This window comes from Pongo pygmaeus, chromosome 22 (genome assembly GCF_028885625.2).
Source record: "Pongo pygmaeus isolate AG05252 chromosome 22, NHGRI_mPonPyg2-v2.0_pri, whole genome shotgun sequence".
In the NCBI taxonomy this organism is placed as follows: Eukaryota; Metazoa; Chordata; class Mammalia; order Primates; family Hominidae; genus Pongo; species Pongo pygmaeus.
Window position 1 is genome coordinate 52393550 of NC_072395.2, and position 25595 is coordinate 52419144.

General features: G+C 39.9%; 1 protein-coding gene across 1 annotated transcript in view; it reads left to right on the top strand.

Annotated features, from left to right (window-relative positions):
• SH3BGR (SH3 domain binding glutamate rich protein) overlaps positions 1-24838 on the top strand; it is a 66185-nt gene extending 41347 nt beyond the window's left edge. Inside the window, 4 exon segments of the mRNA XM_054468786.1 lie at positions 9536-9628; positions 18749-18778; positions 21019-21151; positions 24420-24838. Coding sequence (XP_054324761.1) covers positions 9536-9628; positions 18749-18778; positions 21019-21117 — 222 coding nt within the window. The 3' untranslated portion in view covers positions 21118-21151; positions 24420-24838.
• Positions 24839-25595: the final 757 nt, after the last annotated feature.

Consider the following 25595-nt stretch of genomic DNA (forward strand, 5'->3'; position numbering starts at 1 on the left):
AAAGAAGGGAAATAAGTGTAAGTGTTCCAAAGGGCGCATCTCAATTGCAGGTGAACTATCTTGATGGGAACCCATGTATTGTGTAACTGTGAATGTTAATAGAGAATTATGTTTAATGATGACTATTATGAATAGGAAACTAAACAGTAGTGAGATAGAGAAGCATTTCAGAACATTTATGTTAACAAGGCCGGGGGGCAGAGCTGAGGAAAACAGAGTGAAGAGAAACTTTAGCCAGCAATAGTAAGGAAAGGGAAAAAGCATAAGAGAGAAGACAGGCTGTCATGAATTAATACAGCAGAAGCAATTGAACTAACTATATCAGTTGTTCTAATAAATTTGAAAAGGCTAAAATTCCCTGGAAGAAAAGAGACAATCAGTTTGGATTTTTGCACAGCTGTTCTGCAGTTGAGAATATCTCCGACCATGATTATGCATTTTCTGTTCCTCCCTTTAATCCTGTCAATTTGTTCTTGTATTTTAAAAATTTATATTATTAGGCACATTTGTATTTATAATTGTTATAGCTTCTGTAATTATCAGCTGTCTTTTACAATTTCTGATAATACCCTTTGTCTTTATATCTGTATTATATAAAGCTACTCTAGATTTCTTATGCTTATGGTTTGCCTGGGATATTTTTTCCATCGATTTCCTTTCAACTTCCTATGTCTTTGTTTTTATAATATGTCTTTTGGAGACAGCATCTGATTGGGTTTTGTGCATTTTTTTTTTTTTTTGAGACAGTCTCACACTGTCTGGAGTGCGGTGGCATGATCATAGCTCACTGCAGCTTTGACTTCCCTCCCAGGCTAAAGTGATCCCCCTGCCTCAGCCACCTGAGTAGCTGGGACTACAGGCATGCACCACCATCCTCAGCTGATTTTTAAATTTTTTATAGAGAGAGGGTCCTACTAGTTGCCCAGGCTGGTCTCAAACTCCTAGGCTGTAGTGATCCTCCCTCTTTGGCCTCCCAGAGTGCTGGGATTACAGGCATGAGCCACTGCACCTGGCTGGTCTTGAGCATTTTAATTCATCTTGATAATCCCTGTTATAAATCGGAGTATTTAGTTCATTAACAATTAATCATTGACATAATTGTGTTTAGATTTACTATTTATTTTTTCTATTGGCCTCCATTTTATTTATTTATTTATTTTATTTTTTATTTTTATTTTTAGAGACGGAGTGATCTCGGCTCACTGTAACCTCCGCCTCCCGAGTACAAGCGATTCTCCTGCCTCAGTCTCCCAAATAGCTGGGACTACAGGCGGGTGCCACCACACTGGGCTGTTTTTGTATTTTTAGTAGAGACGGGGGTTTCATCACATTGGCCAGACTGGTCTTGAACTCCTGACCTCAAGTAATCCGCCCGCCTCGGCCTCCCAAAGTGTTGGGATTACAGGCATGAGCCACCACGCCCAGCCCCATTTCAATTTTTGTTATTTAAAAATACAATTTCCATTTTATTTTTCTCCAGAGAATAGTTTTTCTTCAGTCTTTAAGGCCTCAGCTCCTTACATGGGCTTTTGTGGGGGTCGTGGGGCAGCACCCGCAGGTCTAAATAGGGGTGGAGGTGTTCGGTCCTTGCAAGCTTGATGAGATTGATTCCTCACTACTTTGCTTTAATATTATAAACTGCACAACTCACACAGTAATGTGACTTCATATCCAGCTTGGGAAGCACATAGGTGTTGAAGAAGCTTGCTTAGAAATGTTCCTGACTGCTGTGGCCTCCACTGTGTTTCAAATGACAAATTTCTTAATGGTCTTGTTCTTGGGCACACATCAGGTATAGTTCGTGCAGCAAATAGGCTACACGTGGCCATGGCCCTTTTTGGTATGACCTTTGTTCCTTCTTTTATTTGTCATCTTGGAGGCACAGACTGGAGCTGGTCTCCCATCTTTATTCCTCTGTTTTATGCTTTTTTGCTTTCTTTTGGGCTGTATGAATGTGTTTTAGACTTCCTTTTTAACTCATCTATTGTATTTTTAACTATGCCTCTTGGCATTATTTGGTAGTGGTTGTTCTAGTGGCTATAATATGTATATATTTTTAAAATTTTTTATTTCCACAGGTTTTTGGGGGACAGGTGGTATTTGGTTACACAAGTAAGTTCTTTAGCGGTGATTTGTGAGATTTTGGTGCACCCATCACCCTAGCAGTGTACACTGCACCCTATTTGTAGTCTTTTATCCTTCACCCCCCTTCCCACCCTTTCCCCCTGAGTCCCCAAAGTCCATTGTGTCATTCTTATGCCTTTGCATCCTCATAGTTTAGCTCCCACTTTTGAATGAGAACATACGATGTTTGGTTTTCCATTTCTGAGTTACTTCACTTAGAATAATAGTCTCCAATTCCATCCAAGTTGCTGCGAATGCCATTAATTCATTCCTTTTTATGGCTGAGTAGTTTCCCGTGTGTGTGTGTGTGTATGTGTGTGTATGTGTGTGTGTGTGTATGTGTATATATATATATATACACACCACATTTTCTTTATCCACTTGTTGATTGATGGGCTTTTGGGTTGGTTCCATATTTTGGCAATTGTGCATTGTGCTGCCATAAATGTGTGTGCAAGTATCTTTTTTGTATAATGACTTCTTTTCCTCTGGGTAGATACCCAGTAGTGGGATTTCTGGATCAAATGGTAGTTCTACTTTTAGTTCTTTAAGAAATATCCATACTGTTTTCCATAGTGGCTGTACTAGTTTACATTTCCACCAGCAGTGTAGAAGTGTTCACTGTTCACTGCATCCACGCCAACATCTATATTTTTTGATTTTTTGATTATGGCCATTCTTGCAGGAGTAAGGTGGTATCACATTGTGGTTTTGGTTTGCATTTCCCTGATCATTAGTGATGTTGAGCATTTTTGCATATGTTTGTTGGCCATTTGTATATCTTCTTTTGAGAATTGTCTATTCATGCCCTTAGCCCACTTTTTGATGGGATTTTTTTCTTGATAATTTATTTGAGTTCATTGTAGATTCTGGATATTAGTCCTTTGTCAGATACATAGATTGTTAATATTTTCTCCCATTCTGTGGGTTGTCTGTTTACTATGCTGACTGTTCCTTTTGCCGTGCAAAAGCTCTTTAGTTTAATTAAGTCCCAGCTATTTATTTATCTTTGTTTTTATTGCATTTGCTTTTGGGTTCTTGGTCATGAAATCCTTGCCTAAGTCAATGTCTACGAGGGTTTTTCCGATGTTATCTTCTAGAATTTTTATAGTTTCAGGTCTTAGATTTAAGTCCATGATCCATCCTGAGTTGATATTTGTATAAGATGAGAGATGAGGATCCAGTCATTCTCCTACATGTGGCTTGCCAATTATCCCAGCACCATTTGTTGAATAGGGTGTCCTTTCCCCACTTTATGTTTTTGTTTGCTTTGTCAAAGATCATTGGCTGTAAGTATTTGGGATTATTTCTGGGTTCTCTATTCTGTTTCATTGGTCTATGTGCCTATTTTTATACCAGTACCATGCTGTTTTGGTGACTATGGCCTTATACTATAGTTTGAAATCAGGTAACATGATGCCTCCAGATTTGTTATTTTTGTTTAGTCTTGCTTTGGCTATGTGGGCTCTTTTATGGTTCCATATGAACTTTAGGATTGTTTTTTCTAGTTCTGTGAGGAATGATGGTGGTATTTTGATGGGAATTGCGTTGAATTTGTAGATTGCATTTGGCTGTATGGTCGTTTTCATAATATTGATTCTACCCATTCATGAGCATGGGATGTATTTCCATTTGTTTGTGTCGTCTATGATTTCTTTCAGCAGTTTTGTAATTTTCCTTGTAGAGGTATTTCACCTCCTTGGTTAGGTATATTCCTAAGTATTTTATTTTTTTGCAGCTATTGTAAAAGTAGTTGAGATCTTGATTTGATTCTCACTTGGTCACTGTTGGTGTATAGGAGAGCTACTGATTTGTGTACATTAATTTCATATCTGGAAACTTTGCTGAATTCTTTTATTAGTTCTAAGAGCTTTTTGGAGGAGTTTTCAGGGTTTTCTAGGTGTATAATATATATTCTTAACATCTCACAGTCTACTTAGACTTAATGTTATAACACTTTCATGTAATATGTAGAAACATTGCCATCATATGCATCCATTGACTGTTTCCCATCCTTTATGCTATATGATCATGTGTATCACGTTTCCATATACCATTAACTCTGCTATGTAATATTCCCATTGAACAGTCTTCTTCTTCTTTCTTGCTTTTTTTTTTTTTTAAGTAGGAGGTAATCTTTTGTGCTTACCCAGACTTTTAAATTTCTGATGCCTTATGAAGAGTGAAGTTTCCATCTGGTGCCATTTTCTTTCAGCCCAAAGAACTTCCTTTGGTCCTTTAGGATTGTTTCATAGTGCAGGTCTGCTGGCAATAAATTCTTTAGTTTTCTTTTATCTGAAGTGTCTTTACTTTGCTTTGATTCTTGAGGGATATTTCACCAGATATAAAATTCTTAGTTGACAGGTTTTTTTTCCTTTCAACACCTTGGATGTGTTTTTTTCCCTTCTGTCTTCTGATCTCCATAGTTTCTGATGAGACGTGATCTTGTTTCCTGTAGATAGTGTATGATTTTTCTCTGGGTGCTTTTAAGATCTTCATTTTATCTTTGGTCTTCAGCCATTTGATTATGATATGCCTACCTATTTTTTTTGTGTACTTATTATTATTGGGGTTTTCTGAGAGTCTTGAATCTATATCATTTACCAAATTTAGAAAATTTTCAACCATTATATTTTCAAATATTATTTCTGCTCCATTTGTTTTCATTTCCCCTTCTGGCACTCTAATTACATATATGTTAAATCTTTTGTTATTATTCCACATTTCCCTAAGGCTTAAAATTTTTTCAGTCTTGTTTTTCTTTGATCTTCATATTGGATAATTTCTATTGATTTATTTTAAGTTCACTTATTTTTGTCTTTGTCATTTTCATTCTGCATCCAGTCTAGTATTTTTTTAATTTCATATATGGTATTTTTCAATTCTGAAATGTTACACTTGTTTGATTTTTATAATTTCTATTTTTCTATTGAGAATGTCAGTTGTTTCGTTCATTGCAAGCATGTTTGCCTTTACATCTTTGAGAATAGTTTTAATAGCTGCTTTAAAATCCTTGTCTGCAAATTCCAGCATCCAGGTCTTTTCTGTGTTGGTCTTCATTGGTTGTTTTTTCTCTTGAGAATGAGTAACATTTTCCTGGTTCCTTGTATGTTAAGTATTTTGGATGGTATCTTGAACATAGTGAGTCTTGTGTTGTGGAGATTCTGTATTTTGTTACATTCTCCTGAAAAACACTGACTATTGTGTTTGCTTCAGCAGACATTTACTTTGTTGGACCCAAACAGCAAACTCTATGTTTCTAGTAGCAGCTATCTTATTACTTAGGATACGTTCAGTTGTACCAAGATCAATCTCAGTTATGAATCAGAGGGTAAAAGTCTCTGTTTTTTTTTTTTTTTTTTTTGAGTGAGGATCTTGCTCTGTCACCCAGGTGGGAGTGCAGTGGCATAATCATGGCTCACTGCAGCTTCAGACTTCTGGGCTCAAGCAGTCCTCTTGTCTTAGCGTCCCAAGTAGCTGGTACTATGGGCATACATCACCATGCCTTGCTAATAAAAAAATTTTTTTTGTAGAGGAAGGATCTTGCTATGTTGCCCAGGCTGGTCTTGAACTCTTGGCCTCAAGTGATCCTCCCACCTAGGCCTCCAAAGTGTTGGGATTACAGATGTAAGCCATCATGCTCCTTCTGAAAAGTCTAAATAAAATATTAGCAAAATATATTCAGAAGTGAATTAAAGATAATTCACCATCATCAAACAATTTTTTCAGTTGCCATAATTCATTACATGAACTGATTAATGGAGAAAAACCATATGATTTCACCTATAAATGCCAAGAAGTTATTTGATGTAATTTATCAGATATTTCTAGTTAAGAATGGATTAAAATATAAGTAGAAAGAAACAAAACATAAAATACATTTATCAGAAGGTAATTATAAGTATCATAATGAACCATGCAATACTGAAGCATTTCTATTAAAATTAGAAGCAAGATAGGCATGCCTGTCATCACCATATTATTAAACATTGTTTTAGGAGCTGTAGTTATTGTAATAATGTAATAACGTGTAATAAGTCTTATGTATATAAGACATAGATAAAATTTTAAAATTATCTTTATTTGCATATGATATAATCGCATGCCTAAAAATCTTTAAAATTCCAGTGAAATGCATTAGAATTGATAAGATTGTTTCTTAAGTTTCTAGATGAAAGAAAAATATACAAAAATTTGTAGGTTTTGTTTACATCAATAATTATAAGTAGTAAGTTAAAATGTAAGAAGGAAAAGTATCCCATTCATGGTAGTGATAAAAATCTGTAAAATGTTTAGGAATAAATTTATCAAGAAACATACAGGGCCTCTGTGAAGAACATAGTTTAATTTTATTCTGAAGGACACTAACAAATACTGAAGAAATAAACCTGCAGTGTTCCTGGATGGAATGATTTAACAATAAGGAATGAAAATTTTCTAAATTAATAAATGTTTAGTGCTATTTCAATCAAAATTCTATTTTTTAATTTTTGGAACTAAGAAACATTATCTTAAAATGTATTTGGAATAATAATTGTCTGAGAGGAGCCAAGAAAATTTTGAAAAATACTTTGTGTAACAACTTGACTTTCCAAATATTAAAATATGTCCTATAAGCTACAGTGATAAAAGCAGTATATTGGTCTTGGAACTGATACATATATTTATATGTATATCTGAGAATATATTTATATTTATATGTTTATATAAAATATTTTAATTTTTATTTTCATTGTATCAGTATTTATATATAGGATAGTATAGAAACATCAATTTATATATATTATAGTAAATGACAAATATATAATCTGAATGTAATGGGAAATGATGGTTTATATATAATATAGACATAATTTGCCATCTATCTGGAAGAAAACAAATGTAGACATTGACTTTACATCATACGCTAAGTTAAATTCCAGATAGATTAAAGCTCTAGATATTAATAACAATATAAAGTAATAGAAGTATATTTTAGAGAATAAAAGTTAGATAAATTTGCCCATAAAAAGACTAAAAACTAAAAAAAATACAACAAAATCTGTAAAAACTATAGACTGGAGGAAAACATTTGTAACATGACAAAAGGCTAAAATTTTTAATATAGAAAGATACTCTAAAAATTGATAGTAAAGGACAAACAACTCAAGTAAAAATGAGCAATGCATTCACTGCAATGTCTACAAAAAAGAAAAAAATCAAATAAAATGGGCAAAACATATAAAGACAATTATTTGAAGAGGAAATAGAAATAGCTAAAAATTTATAAAAAATATGCCCTTATTTCCAATAATGATAAATGTATAAGTGAAACCAAAAATGAAATTCTATTTTCTTCTCAACATATTGGTAAACATTAGAAATAACAATCATCTTCACTGGTTATGAGGATAAAGGAGAAGGAGACATTCATATATCGCTGTGGGGATATGAATTGCTGCCACTTTTTTGAAAACTAATAAGAATAGCCTCACCATTTTATTCAGTTTAGTACAGTGTTATTTGTGGTGGAAGAAACATATAAACATCTGGAACACCCATTGACTGGGAAATGTTTGGATAAATTATCATATATTTAATATGAAGCAGATGTTAAAAAGAATGATTCAATAGGATCAATCATATGAATTGACCTGGACAAATGTCCATGGTACATTGAGCTAAAAATGAAGTTGTGCATACTGTGTTCCCATTTCTGTTTCAAAACCACAAAAATAAAAGAAAAATGACAATCAATTCCCCCCTAAAATAGCTTTTATGTATTAGGATGCAGAGGTACCCTATCACATTTTTAATACTGATTATCACAGGAGGGTGGGATTGGAGGGTGTTTGTGTGTGGCTTAATTTGCTCCCATGAGCTTGCAGTGCCTCTGTAATAAAAATAACCTGATATTTTAAAAGGCTAGGAGCCATTTTGTAAGTTAAAAGAGCATCAGGGAGGAGGTGTATGTAGACCTAGTCCTTCCCCTAACTCACAATGTGACATTTTCTGCCTTTATTTTCCTGTCTCTGAAGTGTGGGTGGTAATGACTGCCCTACCTACTTAGTGAAGATAAGATTAAGGATGAAGACAAATATAGTTTGAATAGTTAAGACATTGAAATGCAAGCTATTGTCCTTAAGAAAATTCTCAAACACTCTCACTTTACATAATGCAGGTGACAAAATCACCCAAGGAAGCATCGTCCCTTCCCAATGGCGATGTAGTGGGAGAGGCACCGAGCACCACAGAGGTAAACACTGGTGTCTCGAGCCATCGTCCCCACGCCAGTTTCCTCAGAATGTCTACTTGGTCCTAATCTCTCTCTCTCTCTATCCATCCACCCGTCCATCTATCATCTATCTATTGTCTATTCATCTGTCTAATCAATCATCTATCATCTGTATCTATCCATCTGTATTAGTCTGTTTTCATACTGCAATAAAGAACTGCCCAAGACTGGGTAATTTATAAAGGAAAGAGGTTTAATTGACTCACAGTTCAGCATGGCTGGGGAAGCCTCAGGAAACTTACAGTCATGGCGGAAGGTGAAGGGGAAGCAAGGCACCTTCTTCACAAGGCAGCAGGAAGGAGAAGTGCTGAACGAAGAGAGAAGAACCCCTTATAAAACCATCAGACCTCGTGAGAACTCACTCACTATCACGAGGACAGCATGGAGGAAACTGCCCCATGGTTCAGTTACCTCCATCTGGTCTCTCTCTTGACATGTGGGGATTATTGACATTATGGGGATTATAATTCAAGATGAGATTTGAGTGGGGACACAAAGCCTAACCATATTATCATCCATCCATCCACCTATCTATCATCTATCTATCTATCTATCTATCTATCTATCTATCTATGTCTGTCTGCCTGCCTGCCTACCTATCTGTTTGCCCATCCAACCATTCCTCCGTCCGTCTATCTGTCTCTGTACATTATCCATTCATCCATCCATCTATCCATCTATCCATCCATCCATCCATCCATCCATCCATGCATCCATCCATTTATCCATCTATGTATGTTTACCTCTACTTTATCTTTCTACCTTATCTATCTTCTTAATTTTTAATCTCTAAAATTATAAGCCTCCCTCCATACAAGCAATAGAAAACACTGTGTAAAGATAGAATTATTCGAATTTCTCCTCATCAGCCTGAAGTGGGTGAATTGAAACTCCTCACTTAGGCAGTTTGTTACCCTGCAATGCACATAGGTTGGATCTTTGACTTATCCCAGTCGGCATTTTGGGGTTTGGAGATCCTATGCTCTAGTCGCTAAGTGACCTAATGAGTGGGCAGTCTATGTTTGCTTCATTTATATATTGTGTGTCTAAATAAGAAAGCCACAGCATGTGTGGCCTGGTTTTTTTTTTTCTTTTTTTTGTTTTTGAGCTCATATCCTGGGTTTCCTTTATGACCAGGGATCAGAGAAGGCTGAAGAAGGTGGAGAAACTGAGGCACAAAAAGAGGGCAGTGAAGATGCAGGCAACCTCCCTGAAGCCCAGGAGAAGAATGTGAGTGTTCACTTTTTCACAGCAGTTTGACTGGATTCTCTGCTGTTCAATAGAGACTTTTACAGGGCTTGTACAACTTGACTCTGGGCACAAGCAGTCAGAAAGAGAGCGAGGAGCTGAGAGTTTAGCCAGGGAGGAAGCAAGTAATTTCTACTGATGTGTTAAGCACTGGAATCCCGGTGCAGAGAGGGCTAAAGGGAAGACAAAGGAGCTGGAACCCGGGCCAGGAGGGAGCCGGCTAGACAAAGCTTGGAGAATTTGTTGTGGTGTTGTTATGGCTAGGTTAGGTGCATGCTCTTTATAAACAAGGGACCTTTCTGCTTGATCATGATTAATGACAGACTCCTAGCTTACACCCACCCAGGAGCCCTGCCCAGTGGGGAAACAGAGCTAAGGGGGTGCAGTATATCTGGGGGAAGACAACAGGAACTTGAGGATAAAAAGGACTCCTTGGGGATGGAAATTAACACTCAGTTAATTTAAGTTCAATCAGGGAAATAGCAGATCCTGGTGAAGTCACATGATTAATTGTAAAGGGGTTCCCATGCAGGAGCAACAGGATAAGGAGTGGGCAATGTTGGCGGACACTGTGGTTCTGTGAGTGCCAAGCTGAGATAATGGGGGATGGGATGGGCCACTTCTTTAAGGAGTTCTGAAAACGTGCGGGGAAGCCAGGCACCAAGGAAGGAGCCTGGTGGGGCTGGGAATGGGGTGCAGGCATTGGTCTGGGCCTCCTTGGAGGGGAATGTCAGAGGGCTTCTCCACTGGGTCAGTTGTAACAAAGACTGTTTTTCAAACCCTGATGGTTTGCTAATTTATTTATTCCAGGAGAGGTGTGGGAGCTTTTATGAGAGCTGGACCCTCATTCACCAGATAGAATGTGGCTAGAAAGGGGCTGAGACCCACACCCACACTATGGAAAAAGGGGTGTGGGGCTGAGCATCGATTTGTCTTTACCTTAAAGAACTTAAATTGGGAGGGGCTAGGGAAGGAAATTCCCTGATATTTAGACTTATATTTGAAGTAGACTGCTATTTCAAAATGTTGATATTACAACTCTGAAGTTTTTGTTTTAAAGAAAGACAAAATCTTCAATCTTGACCTAGAAGTTAGATGGTGTTTCATGGCAGCCTATATAATTCAGAAACAATACTTTAAAAATTAAATATAGTGACCATTTCATTATCTTGTAATTAAAACATAATCTGTTTCACAATTTGAACTTTGCATGAGTTGCGTAATGCACCCTTACAGTCTTATTGATGAATACTTTGAAGTTGAGTTTGCTTCTTTTAAGACATAGAGACAAAGATGAAAAGCATTACACCCCGGCCCCTTTCTCCCATGAGACCAGAAGGAAGTTAGCATGTTTATAATCAGATCCTGCCTCCTATAGCCAGGGTGGGCTTTGCTTCAGCTTCTCAGCCACTGGGCTGGGTTAGTTCTGTGAAGTGATGAATCACCCAGCTTGGACATTCTCTTTGCTACTACATTTTAAAATTGTGAGCCTTTGACAAAGTCAATTATAATCTTGTGAATCCTGGTAGGAATTAAAAAACAATTTTTTGTTATTTTTGTGTGGGCTATGGTGAAGAAATGACCGTAAGTAAAAAATATTTTTATTTTATATGAATATATTACTAACATCATATTATCAAATTCACTTTTCAACTCTTTAATGCCATTTATCCTACAGAAAGACAGATTCTGACTTCTTCCTGTTTGAAAACCAACACATGCTCTTTGATTTACTTTAATTCAATTAAATTAGAAAAACCCTCTGTGATTGTCAGTAAACAGATGAAAAATGTTGTAAAAACATGATTAACCCTTATGAGTATATATGAAAATAGGCTGAACTTTAAAATTTAAGAAGGAGACAAACACCACTTAGATATTTAGAATGCTTGCATTTTGTGCTTCAAGAACCTGCTGGCTTGTTTTGACGGTCTTTGGTTTGTTGTTAAAAGCTGAGATGGGGCTGGGCACGTGGCTCACGCCTATAATCCCTGTACTTTGGAAGGCAGAGGTGGGCAGATCATTTGAGGTCAAGAGTTTGAGACCAGCCTGGCCAACATGGTAAAACCCTGTCTCTACTAAAAATACAAAAATTAGCTGGGTGTGATGACGCACGCCTGTAATCCCAGCTATTTGGGAAGCTGAGGTGGGAGGATCGCTTGAACCCGGGAGGCAGAGGTTGCAGTGAGCTGAGATCGTGCCACTGCACTCCAGTCTGGGCGATAGAGTAAGACCCTGTCTCAAAAAAAAAAAAAAAAATGCTGAGCTGGGAGGACGTCGTGGGCTATTTGTAAAGGCATCTCTCCTCCCAGGGCACCCCAGGCATAGACAGGCTGATAGGGGATCGGAAAGACAAGGGAGAGCTCTGTGTGTTTTGAACATTGATTTTGAAAGTATGAGACACATCCTAGTAGTTTCATGTAGGTATGACACCTCAGATAAATCCAAGGCTTTCAAACTCCTGGCTCTGTTGAAACCATCTTGAGGCTATTTCTTTTTGCTCCTCTTGGCTTGCTGTGGTTAAAACAGAGGCGCTCCCCTGGGCTTCCCTCCTTAACCAACACGCTGCGGTGGATATAAAGTTTAGAATATTCGTGGGCCCACATTTGGTTCCTAAGACTCCTGGGCAAGGAATGTCAGCTTCCTTTATTTCTTTAAAGTCCCTCTATCTGCTCCATGTGCCCACCTCATGGCTGGCAGGAGCTTCCAGCTGGGTGGGGTGTTTTGAAGACCCTGTCCTCCTGAGGGTCTCACAGCCAACCTGGGGTCGTTAGTAGTGACTGGGCAGGGATTGGGTGCTGGTTATTTGTCTGTGTTATTAGTGGTGTTTCTGCTGTCTGTCCCTTGGCATGGGCCAGACCCTCTGTTCTGGCTGGACACAGACTGGCCTTTCGCAGTGGCTGGCCTTCTGACCTCGGACGCTGCTGCCTGTACAGAGTGCCTTGTGTTACTTAAATGCCCCAGCGGTCCCTGGCTCTGTTTCTGTGTACGAGCAGGGCCTCAGCAGTACACCTCCTGGAAAATCCTTCTTTCCTCCCCAGTCTGGCCACCTCCGTCTTGCCAATTCTAAGCTCTTTTTTTTTTTTTTTTCCTCAGGGACCGCTTAGCTTTATCACCCCATTAGCCTAGGGTTTTGAAAACCAAGGCCTATAGTTTCTTCTTAGGGGTGGAAAGCCAGAACAAATAGGTCGCCTGTGGGAAGAGAAAATAACTCTTACTCTGACCCCTCTACCCCCTCAGCTTTGTGTAGCAGAAAGAACCAGTCACAATTCATATCCTGGCGTTCAGCCACGCTTATTATGAGAAGGAATAAAAACAGTTTTAAACATTTTATTCTGAAATAACTATAGACTCACAGGAAGTTTCAAAAATAAGAGTCTTGTGTGCCCTTCACCCAACTTCCCCAAATGGTGACATCTCATCTAGCCTTAATGAAACCAGAAATGCAATGCATTGGTGCATTTCTGTTAACTAGATGACAAACCATATCAAGTTTTTACATCTTTTTAAAAAACCTGCCTTCATTTGTGTGTTAAAAACAATTGTAATGTGTGCAGTAAAAACACAAAACAAGCAAAAAACCTCTCTCCAGCACCTGGCAGTGTTCAGTTGAGTGATAAACCAGGTAAGTGCCTAAGTCAGGGAAAGGCTCATCTGATCTCTGCTATTAAACATGCACACTCAACACACACTTGTAGGCACTCATACAATTCCATTTAATGGAGAGGAATATTTACCTAATGTTTGACATTGATTAAAAAAATCAACAGAAATGGAAACAAAAACTATTATGTTCTTTAATGATATGGACTTCCCCTGACCACCGCCTCAACTTCCAGGGTTCTTAAACACAAGATGCCAAGATGTAAGTTCTGTCCTTGATAAAGGATTGAGGCAGGAGGACTTGGGAGGTCAGAAGGGTGAACACCGAGAAGACCATGACTTCATGCCTAGGAAGATCTTACCTGTAACTTTAGAAAATAGGGGACCTCATGGGGCCTGGCCTGATAACCCAGGGGAGGGTGAGGGGCTAAGGAACCAGCGCCTCAGGAGTAAAGGAGGAAAACAGAAAGTCAGCTCAGCTTCTGGGCATTCTCTAAGAAATGAATTGCAGACTGGGACATCATGAGAGCTTTAGAAAATGCTGGAAACATTGCACCTTGTGCAGGTTTGGTTTGTTTTTTTTGATCAAGGTACAATTATTTAAAATTGTATGCTTTGTGAGCCCAGTCATCCTATCTGAAAGTCATGAGGCCCTTGCTTGACAGATAACATGATTATGGTCTGTAACCACCCCTCTCTGGCTGCCTCCAATAGCAGTCCTGAGAAAAGTTCAAGGGGCAAACATTGATGTAGGTTTGTGGGAGGAGTCACGGGTCTCAGGCTGGGTCCCTGGAGTGCCTGCAGCTCGAGAGGACTCTGCCTCTGTCCTCTCATCTCTAGCTGCTCTGAGGCTGGCTGCCCTTGCAGGTCACGCTGGGCTAGCCCTTCACTATCTCCCACGCCTACCACCTGTTCCCAGTGAACGCTGCCTGGCACTCACCACCACAGACACCTGTCCTTAGTTCTGGCCATGCGCCACCTCTGCAGTCTGCTTTCCTGGCCAAGTTTCCAACAAAAATAGCTGCTGTAGAAGGTTCTAAGACTTCCCACTTCTGAGGTTTCTCTCTTCTGGCTTTCTCTGAAAAACAAGGTGAAATTACTTTAAGGTGTATCCTTCCTCAAATGATGATTATGTGAGATCTTGGCTTAATTGACCAGATGATTATAATTATCTTAAAAAAATGCTTTTGTGCCTATAATTACTTGCCAGCCATGAAAGTCAATTCAAGCATTTTACGTAGATGACTTTTAAGGATCTGCCTAATTCCAGTATTTTATAATTCTATGAACCAAGGTTGGAAGCTTAATTATTATTATTTTTGTTTATTTATTTTTAGAGACAGAGTCTCATTCTGTCACCCAGGCTGGAGTGCAGTGGCATAATCATAGTGGGCTTGAGTGATTTTTCCATGTCAGCCTCCCGAGTAGCTGGGACTATAGGCACAGGCCACTACACCCAGCTAATTTTTACATTTTTTGTAGAGATGGGGTCTTGCTCTGTTGACCAGGCTGGTCTCAAACTCCCGGCCTCAAGTGATCCTCCCTCCTCAGCCTCCTAAAGTGTTGGGTTTACAGGCATGTGCCACCACGCCCAGCCATTATTTTTAAAACGAATATATCCTACCTCATTCTATGGGGGATTTGAAGCAGAGCTGGAGTAGCATTACATAAATGCAGTCATTCAACATTTTATGGGCAGATTGAGTGCTGCCACTTGCCAGGCAGGATTCCAGGGACTGTGGGGGGAGCAATGAAAATGACAGAGTCACTGCCCCCACAGAGCTTATGTTCTGGGGGAGCTTGTGATGATAATATCCAAAGTTCTTCCAAGCTTACTTATCCTTTTGAGGCTAAGTATTTTTATTCATTCTCTGAGCAATCACTTTCCCTGAGCAATCACTTTCCCTGCTTAACATATCTTTTAAGAAATTAAGGTCAATTCAGATATTGATAAAGAGTGCTAGGGGCCAGATCCGGTGTCTCACACCTGTATTCCCAGCACTTTGGGAGGCCGAAGTTGGTGAATCACCTGAAGGTCAGGAGTTTGAAACCAGCGTGGCCAACATGGTGAAACCCCGTGTCTACTAAAAATACAAAAAATTAGCCGGGTGTGGTAGCGGGTGCCTGTAATCCCAGCTCCTTGGGAGGCTGAGGCCGTAGAATAGCTTGAACCCAGGAGGCGGAGGTTGCAGTGAGCCGAGATCGCGCCATTGCACTCCAGTCTGGGCCGTGAGAGCAAAACTTCCTCTCAAAAAAAAAAGAGTGCTAGGTTCCTCCATAGTTGTTGCTAGCTAACTATAAAAGTTGAGACTTACATTCCCATAAGACTTCCTACTGCCCCCCAGGCTAGCTCTACAGTTGACCTTATTTTTAATAGTGTGTGTCTGGTTAATTCATTTGTTTCAGCTGAATATAATTAATAAAAATAATTGGATTCAGAAGAATGTAAAACTACATAATTAATAATTCTATGGTACATGTAATGAATTTTATTCTGATCCTATGTGAAGAAGAAAATCAAAGTTCTTTGAGATCCAAAGAGTTACTAACAGATTTCATGTATTCTTCTATCCAATTACTAACACATATTTATCGAGCTTGCCTGTTGGTTCCAGAAAGTGGCCTGGAGGGGCCAGGCAGTTCCCAGAGATCCAAAAATGAATAAGACACAGGTTATGCCCCCAAACACACAGACTAGTGAGGGAGACAGATAAGTAAATGATGATTATGGGAGCAAGTGAGAAGGTCCTTGACTCAACCTTGTGGGTTAGGAAAGTCTCCTTGGAAATGTTTTGAGCATATCCTGGAAGGTGTGGCCAATGTGAGAAAATTGCATGTGACTCAGGATGGCTGAAGTAGAGTGGTGAGGGATGAGGCCAGAGGGGTACGCAGAGCCAGACGGCGTTTTCACTGTTCTAAGGAGGTGTATTAGTCTGTTCTCACGCTGCTAATAAAGAAATACCCGAGACTGGGTAATTTATAAAGGAAAGAGGTTTAATGGACTCACAGTTCCACATGGCGGGGGAGGCCTCACAATCATGGCAAAAGGCGAAGGAGGAGCAAAGCCATGTCTTACATGGTGGCAAACAGGAGGGCTTGTGCAGGGGAACTCCCATTTACAAAACCATGAGATCTTGTGAGACTTACTAGCACAAGAACAGTATGGGGGAAACCGCCCCCATGATTCAGTTACCTCCACCTGGCCCCACCCTTGACACGTGGGGATTATTGCAAGTCAAGATGAGATTTGGGTGGGGACACAGCCAAACCATATCAGGAGGATAGAGTATCTTGAGGAGATGGAAGTTTCTAAAGATGAGGGTAGCACAGTAAGGTTGGGTGCTTTTTGGAACGATCTTTCTGGCTGCAGTCTGGAGCACAGACTGGAGATGAGAAAGAAAAGAGGAGGTGATAATCACTCTTTAGGAGCTTCCTTCAGCAACCCAGTGAGCAAAGATGGCGGTCATGGCAGAGGAGGGGCGAGACATGGGCAGGATTAGACAGGATTAAAGAGGCGTGATCAACACGTCACTGTGAAAGCAACCCCTGGATTTTGCAACAAGTGCCAGACTCTTCTCCTGCACATTATTTGAGCACCAAAACTTGGGGTGTCACCAGTGGCATTTAACGTAAAGGTTAGTTTGAAGATTCCCAGTGCTGAAAAAGTCCTCTTGGCCTGATTCAGATCTGGCTGGCACTGTCAGGCTTTCAAGTTCAGTGCCCATCTCAGAAATACGAAGGTATTGTTCTGGAAATGGCTAAAAACATGAGGTTGGGCCAGGAGATGTGGGAGTGTGTTAGGTCCTGTATAACTTGCCTTCTGTGATATTTATTTATTTATTTATTTTAGATGGAGTTTTGCTCTTGTTGCTCAGGCTGGAGTGCAATGGCGCAATCTTGACTCACCGCAACCTCCACCTCCTGGGTTCAAGTGATTCTCCTGCCTCAGCCTCCCGAGTAGCTGGGATTACAGGCATGTGCCACCATGCTCAGCTAATTTTATATTTTTAATAGAGACGGGGTTTCTCCATGTTGGTCAGGCTGGTCTCAAACTCCTGACCTCAGGTGATCCGCCCGCCTTGGCCTCCCGAAGTGCTGGGATTACAGGCATGAGCCACTGCACCCGGCCTACCTTCTGTGATTTTTAAAATTTTATTTTATAGACAGGGTCTTATTTTGTCACCCAGGCTGGAGTGCAGTGGCCTGATCATAGCTCACAGCAGCCTCAAACTCCTGGGCTCAAGTGATCCTCCCGCCTCTGCTTCTGGATGCCTGGCTAATTTTTAACATGTTTTATAGAGATGGGGGGGGGGTCTTGCTATGTTGCCCAGTCTGGTCTTGAACTCCTGGCCTCAAGTGATGCTTGCATCTCGGCCTTCCAAAGAGCTGGGATTACAGGCATGAGCTGTTGTACTCTGCCACCTTCTGTGATTTTGATTTTTCCGTTATTAATCTTGAGAGGCTGCCTGGTAGTGTAACAAGGACACTTAATTAGGAATCAGTAGACTTGCAGTGAGTCCTGATTGTGTTGACTCCTTGTCCTGTGACCTTTCACTTTGGCAAATGACTTCCCTCTGTGGCCTCAGTGTCCTCATCTGTATAAACATGGTGCTGGGTAGAGAATGTATATGACTGCAAGATCACTTTCAGTGCCCCCTGTCGATGATTCCCTGAGCTCACTGCCTGAGTTGTAAGGCATTAGGAATTTTTAGGGACTGCTCTTAAGAACCACATCTCTCTTTAATTAAAGCAATTGTGGCACTCTGGCTCCAGGGAGGTTTATCGGACCATTCTGGGAAGGGATGGAAAAGCTTTTGTTTTCTTCTTAGAGGCAGTTTTAGGAGCTGTAACCTGGTTATTTTGCTTTGATCTGGGGGAAATAGAAATTCCAGTGGGCTGGTGGCTTGCACAGTAGAGACCTAGTTGAGCCTTGGGTGACCCCACCCACTCTTACCTTGCAAGTTTCTTTCTTTACCCAGAAATCAGTATTTAAAATACTATGTGATTCAGAAATGTTATCATTTTGTTCTCATAGAGGAAAAGTTTTTGACCTACTTTTATTAATTTGTTCAAACCTGAAGTAAAGACATAGTTATAAGGGCATAAAGTCAGAAAAGACATTTTTGTTCAAATTTTTACATTGCTTGCATATGGTCTGAATTTTGCTGGATAGCACTATCAATCTTTGGTATGCTTTAGAAATAGAATTGAATGTATTACTAAGCAGTATTAATAATTAATTACGTTTTCTCAGGAGTTCAAGTGATGGGAAACGGTCTTTAATCTCACAATTATTTTAAGAGCTTGAAATATAATGTATGAAAGAAGTAGGGATCACCCAGCTATCATATCTTTGCTATTTACTTACTTTATGGATAAACTAATGTGTTGTTCATTTTGATTAGCTTGTATTTTATTATAGTTTGCTTGATTTTCAGATTTGACTTTAAACTTACTTGAATTATGTTTTTTTCTTTAATTTTGATTTATGGATGTAAGGAAGAAGAAGGAGAGACAGCCACAGAAGAGGTACGGTCGACCATCTTCAACATGCTTAATCTGCTTCATAAACTGTGCTTAATCTGCTTCATAAAAACATCTTTCAGGTGGGAGGATTGCAGCTTGAGGCACGTTCTTAATAAAAGAGAGCGATGCAACCCACACACCCAGAAAATCCTCCTTTAACCTGCTGAGAAGGAAAGTAAGTTGGAGATAAGTTTGTCCGAGGGAGGTGGAGAGAGAAACAGGGCTTGGCTATGGACCCTGTTCGGAGCCCCCTTGGGTGAAGGTGTCTTCCGTGGTTTCTCACTGACATCAGGCCAGGCCGGGCCAGGGCACTGGCTGGAGATGCCTGCTGCTCGTCCTTTTTCACCCTGTTGAGTGCACTGGGTTTAGGAATCCTGCATGGTGGTTAGTGGTGTTTTCATTGAGGGAGGGATTCCTACCTATGTTTATGTTTTTGAACATCTTTGAATTAATCACTTTATTTTCTTCTTGTTGTTGTTGTTTTTTTTTTGTTTGTTTTTGTTTTTTTTTTGAGACAGGGTCTCACTCTGTTGCCCAGGCTGGCGTACAGTGGTGTGATCTCAGCTCACTGCAACCTCTGCTTCCTGGGTTCAAGCGATTCTCCTGCCTCAGCCTTCTGAGTAGCTGGAATTACAGGCACGTGTCACCACACCTGGCTAATTTTTGTATTTTTAGTAGAGATGGGATTTCACCATGTTGGCCAGGCTGGTCTTGAACTCCTGACCCCAAGTGATCCACCCACCTTGGCCTCCCAAAGTACTGGGATTACAGGTGTGAGCCACTGCACTGGGCCTGGATTAATCACTTTAAAATGCTAGAGAACTAATTTAAAATTGTGAACACAAGGGTAGGGAGAATAATTTACTAAGTTACATGTATTGTCTGGATGTTTCAGCACAAGGTCATCAACATTAAAAAGGGTCCCAAATGTCAAAAGAAATCCCCCCAAAGAAACTTTTGTTAACTTTTGAAATGACAAAATTCATGATCTTTATAGAAAATTTAAAAAATGCAGATAGAAGAGGAAAATGAACATAGCTTTTAACCCTCGTTACCCAGAGATAACCACAGTAGCTACACACACATACACACACACACCATCAATTTTTGATGAATACTCTTGTAGTCTCCTTTTTTTTCATGGAATGTGTCTATATTTGGGGAGGTAGTAAGTATAGATCTGCTTCATTATTTTAAATGTTAATATATCAAACCAACCCCTCTTCTTAGACCTATAGATTATTTCTAGTATATTCTACACCATGATTTCTCGATATTTATATCTTTCCAATAATTATTTCTTTTGTTTCTCTCTTGCTAGGCCAGCTTCAAAATAGAATTTTAAAAATAAGATAAAAACATACTGTTAATTTGGAAGAAATTCCAGATTATATATATAGGTTGCTGATAACTTTTGCTTGAAGAAATTAGCTTGTTACGAGAAAATATAACCAACTTGTGCATTTAACAGCTCATCCTGACAAAATTCGATTTGCTGATTCTTTTTGTATTTGATTCTTCTAACTATATATATATATACTTTCTGAATTTGTAAAGGCTATTTGCTGAGAATGGTTTGTTAATATGAGTGGAGACTGTACGCTTAGGTGGGATTATAAAACCTGTTAGAATTAACATATCATGCTAAAGCACCATTCTAAATTGAGGAGTCTGTATTTAAAAGGATGATTTTTTTTTATGTGTGTGTATGTATGTGTGGTATGTGTGGTGTGTTGTATGTGTGGTGTATGTGTATTTGTGTGTGGTGTATATGGTGTGTGGTGTGTTTGGTGTGTGTGTGTGTGATGTGTGTGGTATGGTGTATATGTTATGGTGTGGAGGGTACGTGTGTTTATGTGTGGTGTGTATGTGTGTATTGTGTGTGTATTTGTGTGTGGTATATGTGATGTGTGTGGGGTGTGTGGTCTGGTGTGTGTGTGCTACGTGGTGTTTGGTATTTGTTTGTGGTGTGTGTGCGTGGATGTGTGTCTGGGTGGTGCGTGTGGGAGTGTGTGTGCTGTGTGTCATGTGTGTTTCCGTGGTGTGTGTGTGTTTGGGTGGTATGTGTTTGTGTGGCATGTGTGGTGTGTGTATTTGTGTGTTGTGTGTGTTTGGTGTGTTTGTGTGTTGTGTGGTGGGGTGTGGGAGGCTTTGACCTCTAGTCCAGCATTCTACAGTCTTTTTCTCACTGTATCCTTGGCCCTTATGCTTCTTAATACTAATGTAAGTTTTGTTAAAATAAGACGGAGGAAATAGCCACGGAGGGTGCGGAAGGGGAAGCCAAGGACGAGGAGGAAGCTGCAGAAGGAGAAGGGGAGCCTGGAGAAGACGAAGATTCCTAGGCCTTTTCACGCTTCATTTCTTCTACTTCTCCAGGTAGCTACAGGATTCTGGGGTGGAAAAGCTGCTAGTTACCGTACTGTATGCTATCCGCGGCACGTTTTGCTTAGTAACAGGAGAAAGGGAATTCCAATTCAGGGCTGTCTGTCTCCTTCCAAAGCCCTGGTCTGCACACCTTTCTGGCGGGGTCCAGCTCCTTTCTAGAGCCGCGGGGCTGCTGACCTTTCGTGGATCTGTTTCTTGCACACTAGGGCACAGAAGGATATGGTTGATGGGATTTCTAGGAAGAAGTGCACCTTTGATGCAGGGAAGAGTTTTGTTTTGCATTTACTTCCTCCTCTTCCTCTATATAAACTTTGAGAGAAGATACAGCAAGTGTCCTTTTATCAGCATTCTATAACCTCAACCCCTCCACCAACCACATGTACAACTTTAGGGGGGTGACTACTGATGTTCAGAATGATGGCAATAAATTATAACCTTAAACAATCACAAAGCTGGCGTTGAGTCATGAAAGAAAATTATTGCTGCCACGGGTTTAGTTGTAAGTGCTTGGTACTCCATTTCCGTTTCTATTAACCAGAATGCTCCTCTAGAAACACCGGGGAACATGGTGAAGTCCCTTTAGGTATCTTTGACAAGTAAGCTCTTGCCGCCTTCTGGTTTTAAACTTCCCTCGATGATGGAAAATAATTATGTAATTCTTACTAGTTTGATAAGTGCCACATATTAGTGAGCATTTATTAAGTGTTAATAAGACAATAGAATCTGATAATGGATCTTGAGGACATGGGCGAATGCTTCAATATTGTGAGCCATACAGATAGGACAGCATGCGTGAAAACCCCTAAAGACATGAAGTACGTTAGCCGGGCGGGGTGGCTCGTGCCTGTGGTCCCAGCTACTCGGGAGGCTGAAGCATGAAAATCACTGGAACCCGGGAGGCGGAGGTTGCAGTGAGCCAAGATTACCAGCCTGGGTGGCAGAGCAAGATTCTGTCTACAAAACAAAAACAAAAAACAAAACAAAACAGAACAAAAGACATTAAGTGCTATAAAAATATCTGGGTTTTCCTGCTATTTGGCAAATACCTAGGTACATGTTGTATTATTATTAATATGACTGGCTTTGCAGCTGAATTGGAGGCGGTAGTTTATTCTCTGGGGTAGCATTGCTCATGGTTTTGCTCTGGAGCTCTAAGGGTTTTTAAAAAAATTTTAAAAAATTTTAGTCTTTTAATCTCCCATATTATGCCTCCACTGAAAATTAAGACAGCTTTTTGAGCTGTTACTCTCAGGAGATAATGATAGAATATGCACTCATTATTCTCTAAATGAGAGACACTTATCAAACCAGCAAGAATTACATAATTATTTTCCATCGTCAATAGAAGTTTAAAATTACAAGGCAACAAAAGCTTACTTGTCAAAGATACCTAAAGTGACTTCACCATGTCCCCCAGGCAGGTCTCCAGTTAAAGTCTATGATAAGAATTGGTGCCTGTACAGAGAAGGGTGGATAGAAGGGTTTATTTGGAGAAGGAAGAAGAAATCTTTGGTGCTCTTTTTTGGCTGACAAATAGCAATGCTCTTTGCACCAAAGGCCAATTTGAATAGTAGGGACGTCCCTTCTTAATAGACTTATTAAAAAAAAAGCTGATATAAAAAGCACTTCATCTATTTTTAGAGCATCTTGGAGCTAGTGAGAGTGGCCATCACACTTTGTTATTGGACCATAAAGGTTTTGTCGTTCATTTGCTTGAATGAGAAAGTGAGTCTAGCCCACGATTTGATGTCTCTCCAGGGTGTTTCTTTCATGCTCTGGACCCACCGACTTCTACTTTAAAGCCCTCTGCTTGCCACTTGGTTACAATTCCATTTCTAAGGAGTGGGTTGGGACTCATTTTTGAAAAAAAGAAAACTGACAAGCTTAAGATATTCTACCTGAAGAATGGTAGAAAATGAAAATATGATTATATTTATCCTCATACCAGAAACAAAACAAAGCAAAACCCACAGTAACAGACTCGTTGGTCCTGTTTAAATCCATGTCTGTTCACTCAGCTTGGAAAGTTCTTTAAAAATTGTGCAGTTTTAATGTGATAATTATAAAGAAATATTGGATGTGAAATGGCACAGCCGAGAGAGAATCTTTAATGTAGACAGATGGCTTCTTTATAGGCCATTTCCAAAAAAGAAAGAAGAAAAGGCAAGTTACAGTTGTGGCTAGCACATTCTGCCTGTTTCTCTGATGGGTTCTAGTTTGGAATCCAGTCCCTAATAGTCTGTTGTGAGGTCAAAATGCCTGACAGTGAAGGAGTAAACCAGGCAGCACCCTAAATCCCAGCCACTGACTCCCGAAGAGAGTCAATAACCTTTAAAATGCGACATGATGATGCAGTCAGGTATTCTGCAAACTATTTGGCTTCCAAAAACAAACCCATCTCATAACTCATAGATTATCCACACATTTTATTTGAAAAGACGATTTTAGACAGAACAAGGCAATGAATGGAACTATGAAAGAATTCTCATTTCCCATAGTTGAAGTTGGAGTCAGAATCTATTATTATTATTATTTTTTGTTTTTTGTTTTTTTTCTGAGACAGGGTCTCACTCTGTCACCCAGGCTGGAGTGCAGTGGCGAGGTCATGGCTCACTCTGACCTCCCTGGTCTCAGGTGATCCTCCCACCTCAGCCTCTTGAGTCACTGGGATTACAGGCATGCACGACTATGCCTGGCTAATTTTTGTATTTTTTGTAGAGATGGGGTTTCGCCATGTTGCCTAGGCTGGTCTTGAACTCTTAGGCTCAAGTGATCTGCCCACCTTGGCCTCCCAAAGTGTTGGAATTACAGGTGTGAACCACCACGTCCGACCTAGAATCTAAATTGATGTTTGAGTCCCAGGGCAAATAATGTCCAATATGAGACTGGATTTTACCTCCCCAAAGCTTGCCACTTAATACCTTCTTCTGGTGTAGCCATGAACCATTTAGGGCTCCGCCTCTAGGACCAAGCTGTCAATTCAGCCTGTTTTCCATGAAAACACAGTGGGAAATTATAATTGGAGATGTTGACTTCCTTATGGTGTTTGATATGTGTTTATGCAGAGAAAGGATATAAATCTAGCTTAGTTTTCCATGAGACAAATTCCCTTTCCTTTCAGTGGGGAGCAAATGATGACTAGTGGTTTATAGAATAAAAAGCAACACTTTCCTTTATTGTATGTTAAGTGATGAAGATTGTGGTAAACATTCTGTGTCCTTCTCTACAGTCTTTCCCTAATATTTGCCTTTTCTTTTAGAAAATGGAAGCTATGAAGCAACATTTCAAATGTCTCTCCACAAACCAAACTCAACAGAATACTTTGGCTTGAAGCTGGCACACCCAGGGTTACTGAGGACTTGTGCTGCCTGACCTGGTTAGATGTACATGGATGTATCTCCCGAATCATACAAAATTAAATGTGAAGACAGTTTATGCATACCTTCATGTGCCTGACAGCCTTGGCTTTTGAAGATTTTTCTTTCTTTTTTGCTCTGCATAGCTAGACCATCTTATTAATAATACTCTGAAAAAAATGATTTCAAGGCATGGAAGTTCTCTGTGATACAACAATAGTATTTCTTCAAATGCGCCTTATGCTACTTATCTGAGAAACAGGTTTTAAAATGAAGTGCTTTCCAGAGAACCATCATATAAATAAAGATTAATAGAAAAATATCTTGTCCCAAGGAGCATCATTTCATTATTTATAGTCTCTGCTTGCATATGCCTGAACTCCGTCTGTCTGTTGCCAAGTCTGAATCTTCAGCAGCACTTTTCTCTCTGCGTTGGGATCGATGTCTTTTATTGCACTGATTATTTGGTCCACGTTTTCAAATTGCATTGATTGTCTCATTACGTCGTATTTTTTTTTTTATTACACACACGCTGTGCGTATCATCTTTGAAGCCTTATCTAACTGTAACTTTATCATCCACTTGTGTGGGGATGATGGTAAGGAGGGATGATGTTAAGGACAGAAATTTGCAACGCAGTGCCCTTTACACGTTTCTGAGCTGAAGGGAGTGGCTGCTTCTGTTTCTCCTGCTGTTGATTGATTTGTAGCCATGGCTGTGGAGACAGGTCCTGTAATTTTTCTTCCTGATGGCCAGGAGTGTGTGTTCACCTACAGCTGATCCAGCTCCAATGACTTGTACACCAGGTAAGTTTGATAACATTTCTCTGCTCACCTGCCTGCCTCAGTTTACTGTAGATATTTTTTCTTCCTTGTAAGATTTTGATATTCCCCCTGCTACCTCCCTGCCTATGTGCGATTCCTTGTGTTTTTGCAGCAAACGTTGCTTCTGTGTTGTCAGAGGGGCTCATCTCCTTGCTGTGCTCTTTTCCTATTTCATGTTAATTATGGCAATTCAACTTGGAGTGGCATAAACTTTCCCCTCTGGAGTCTGCCTCCTAATTTTGCAGCAGAGTCTGT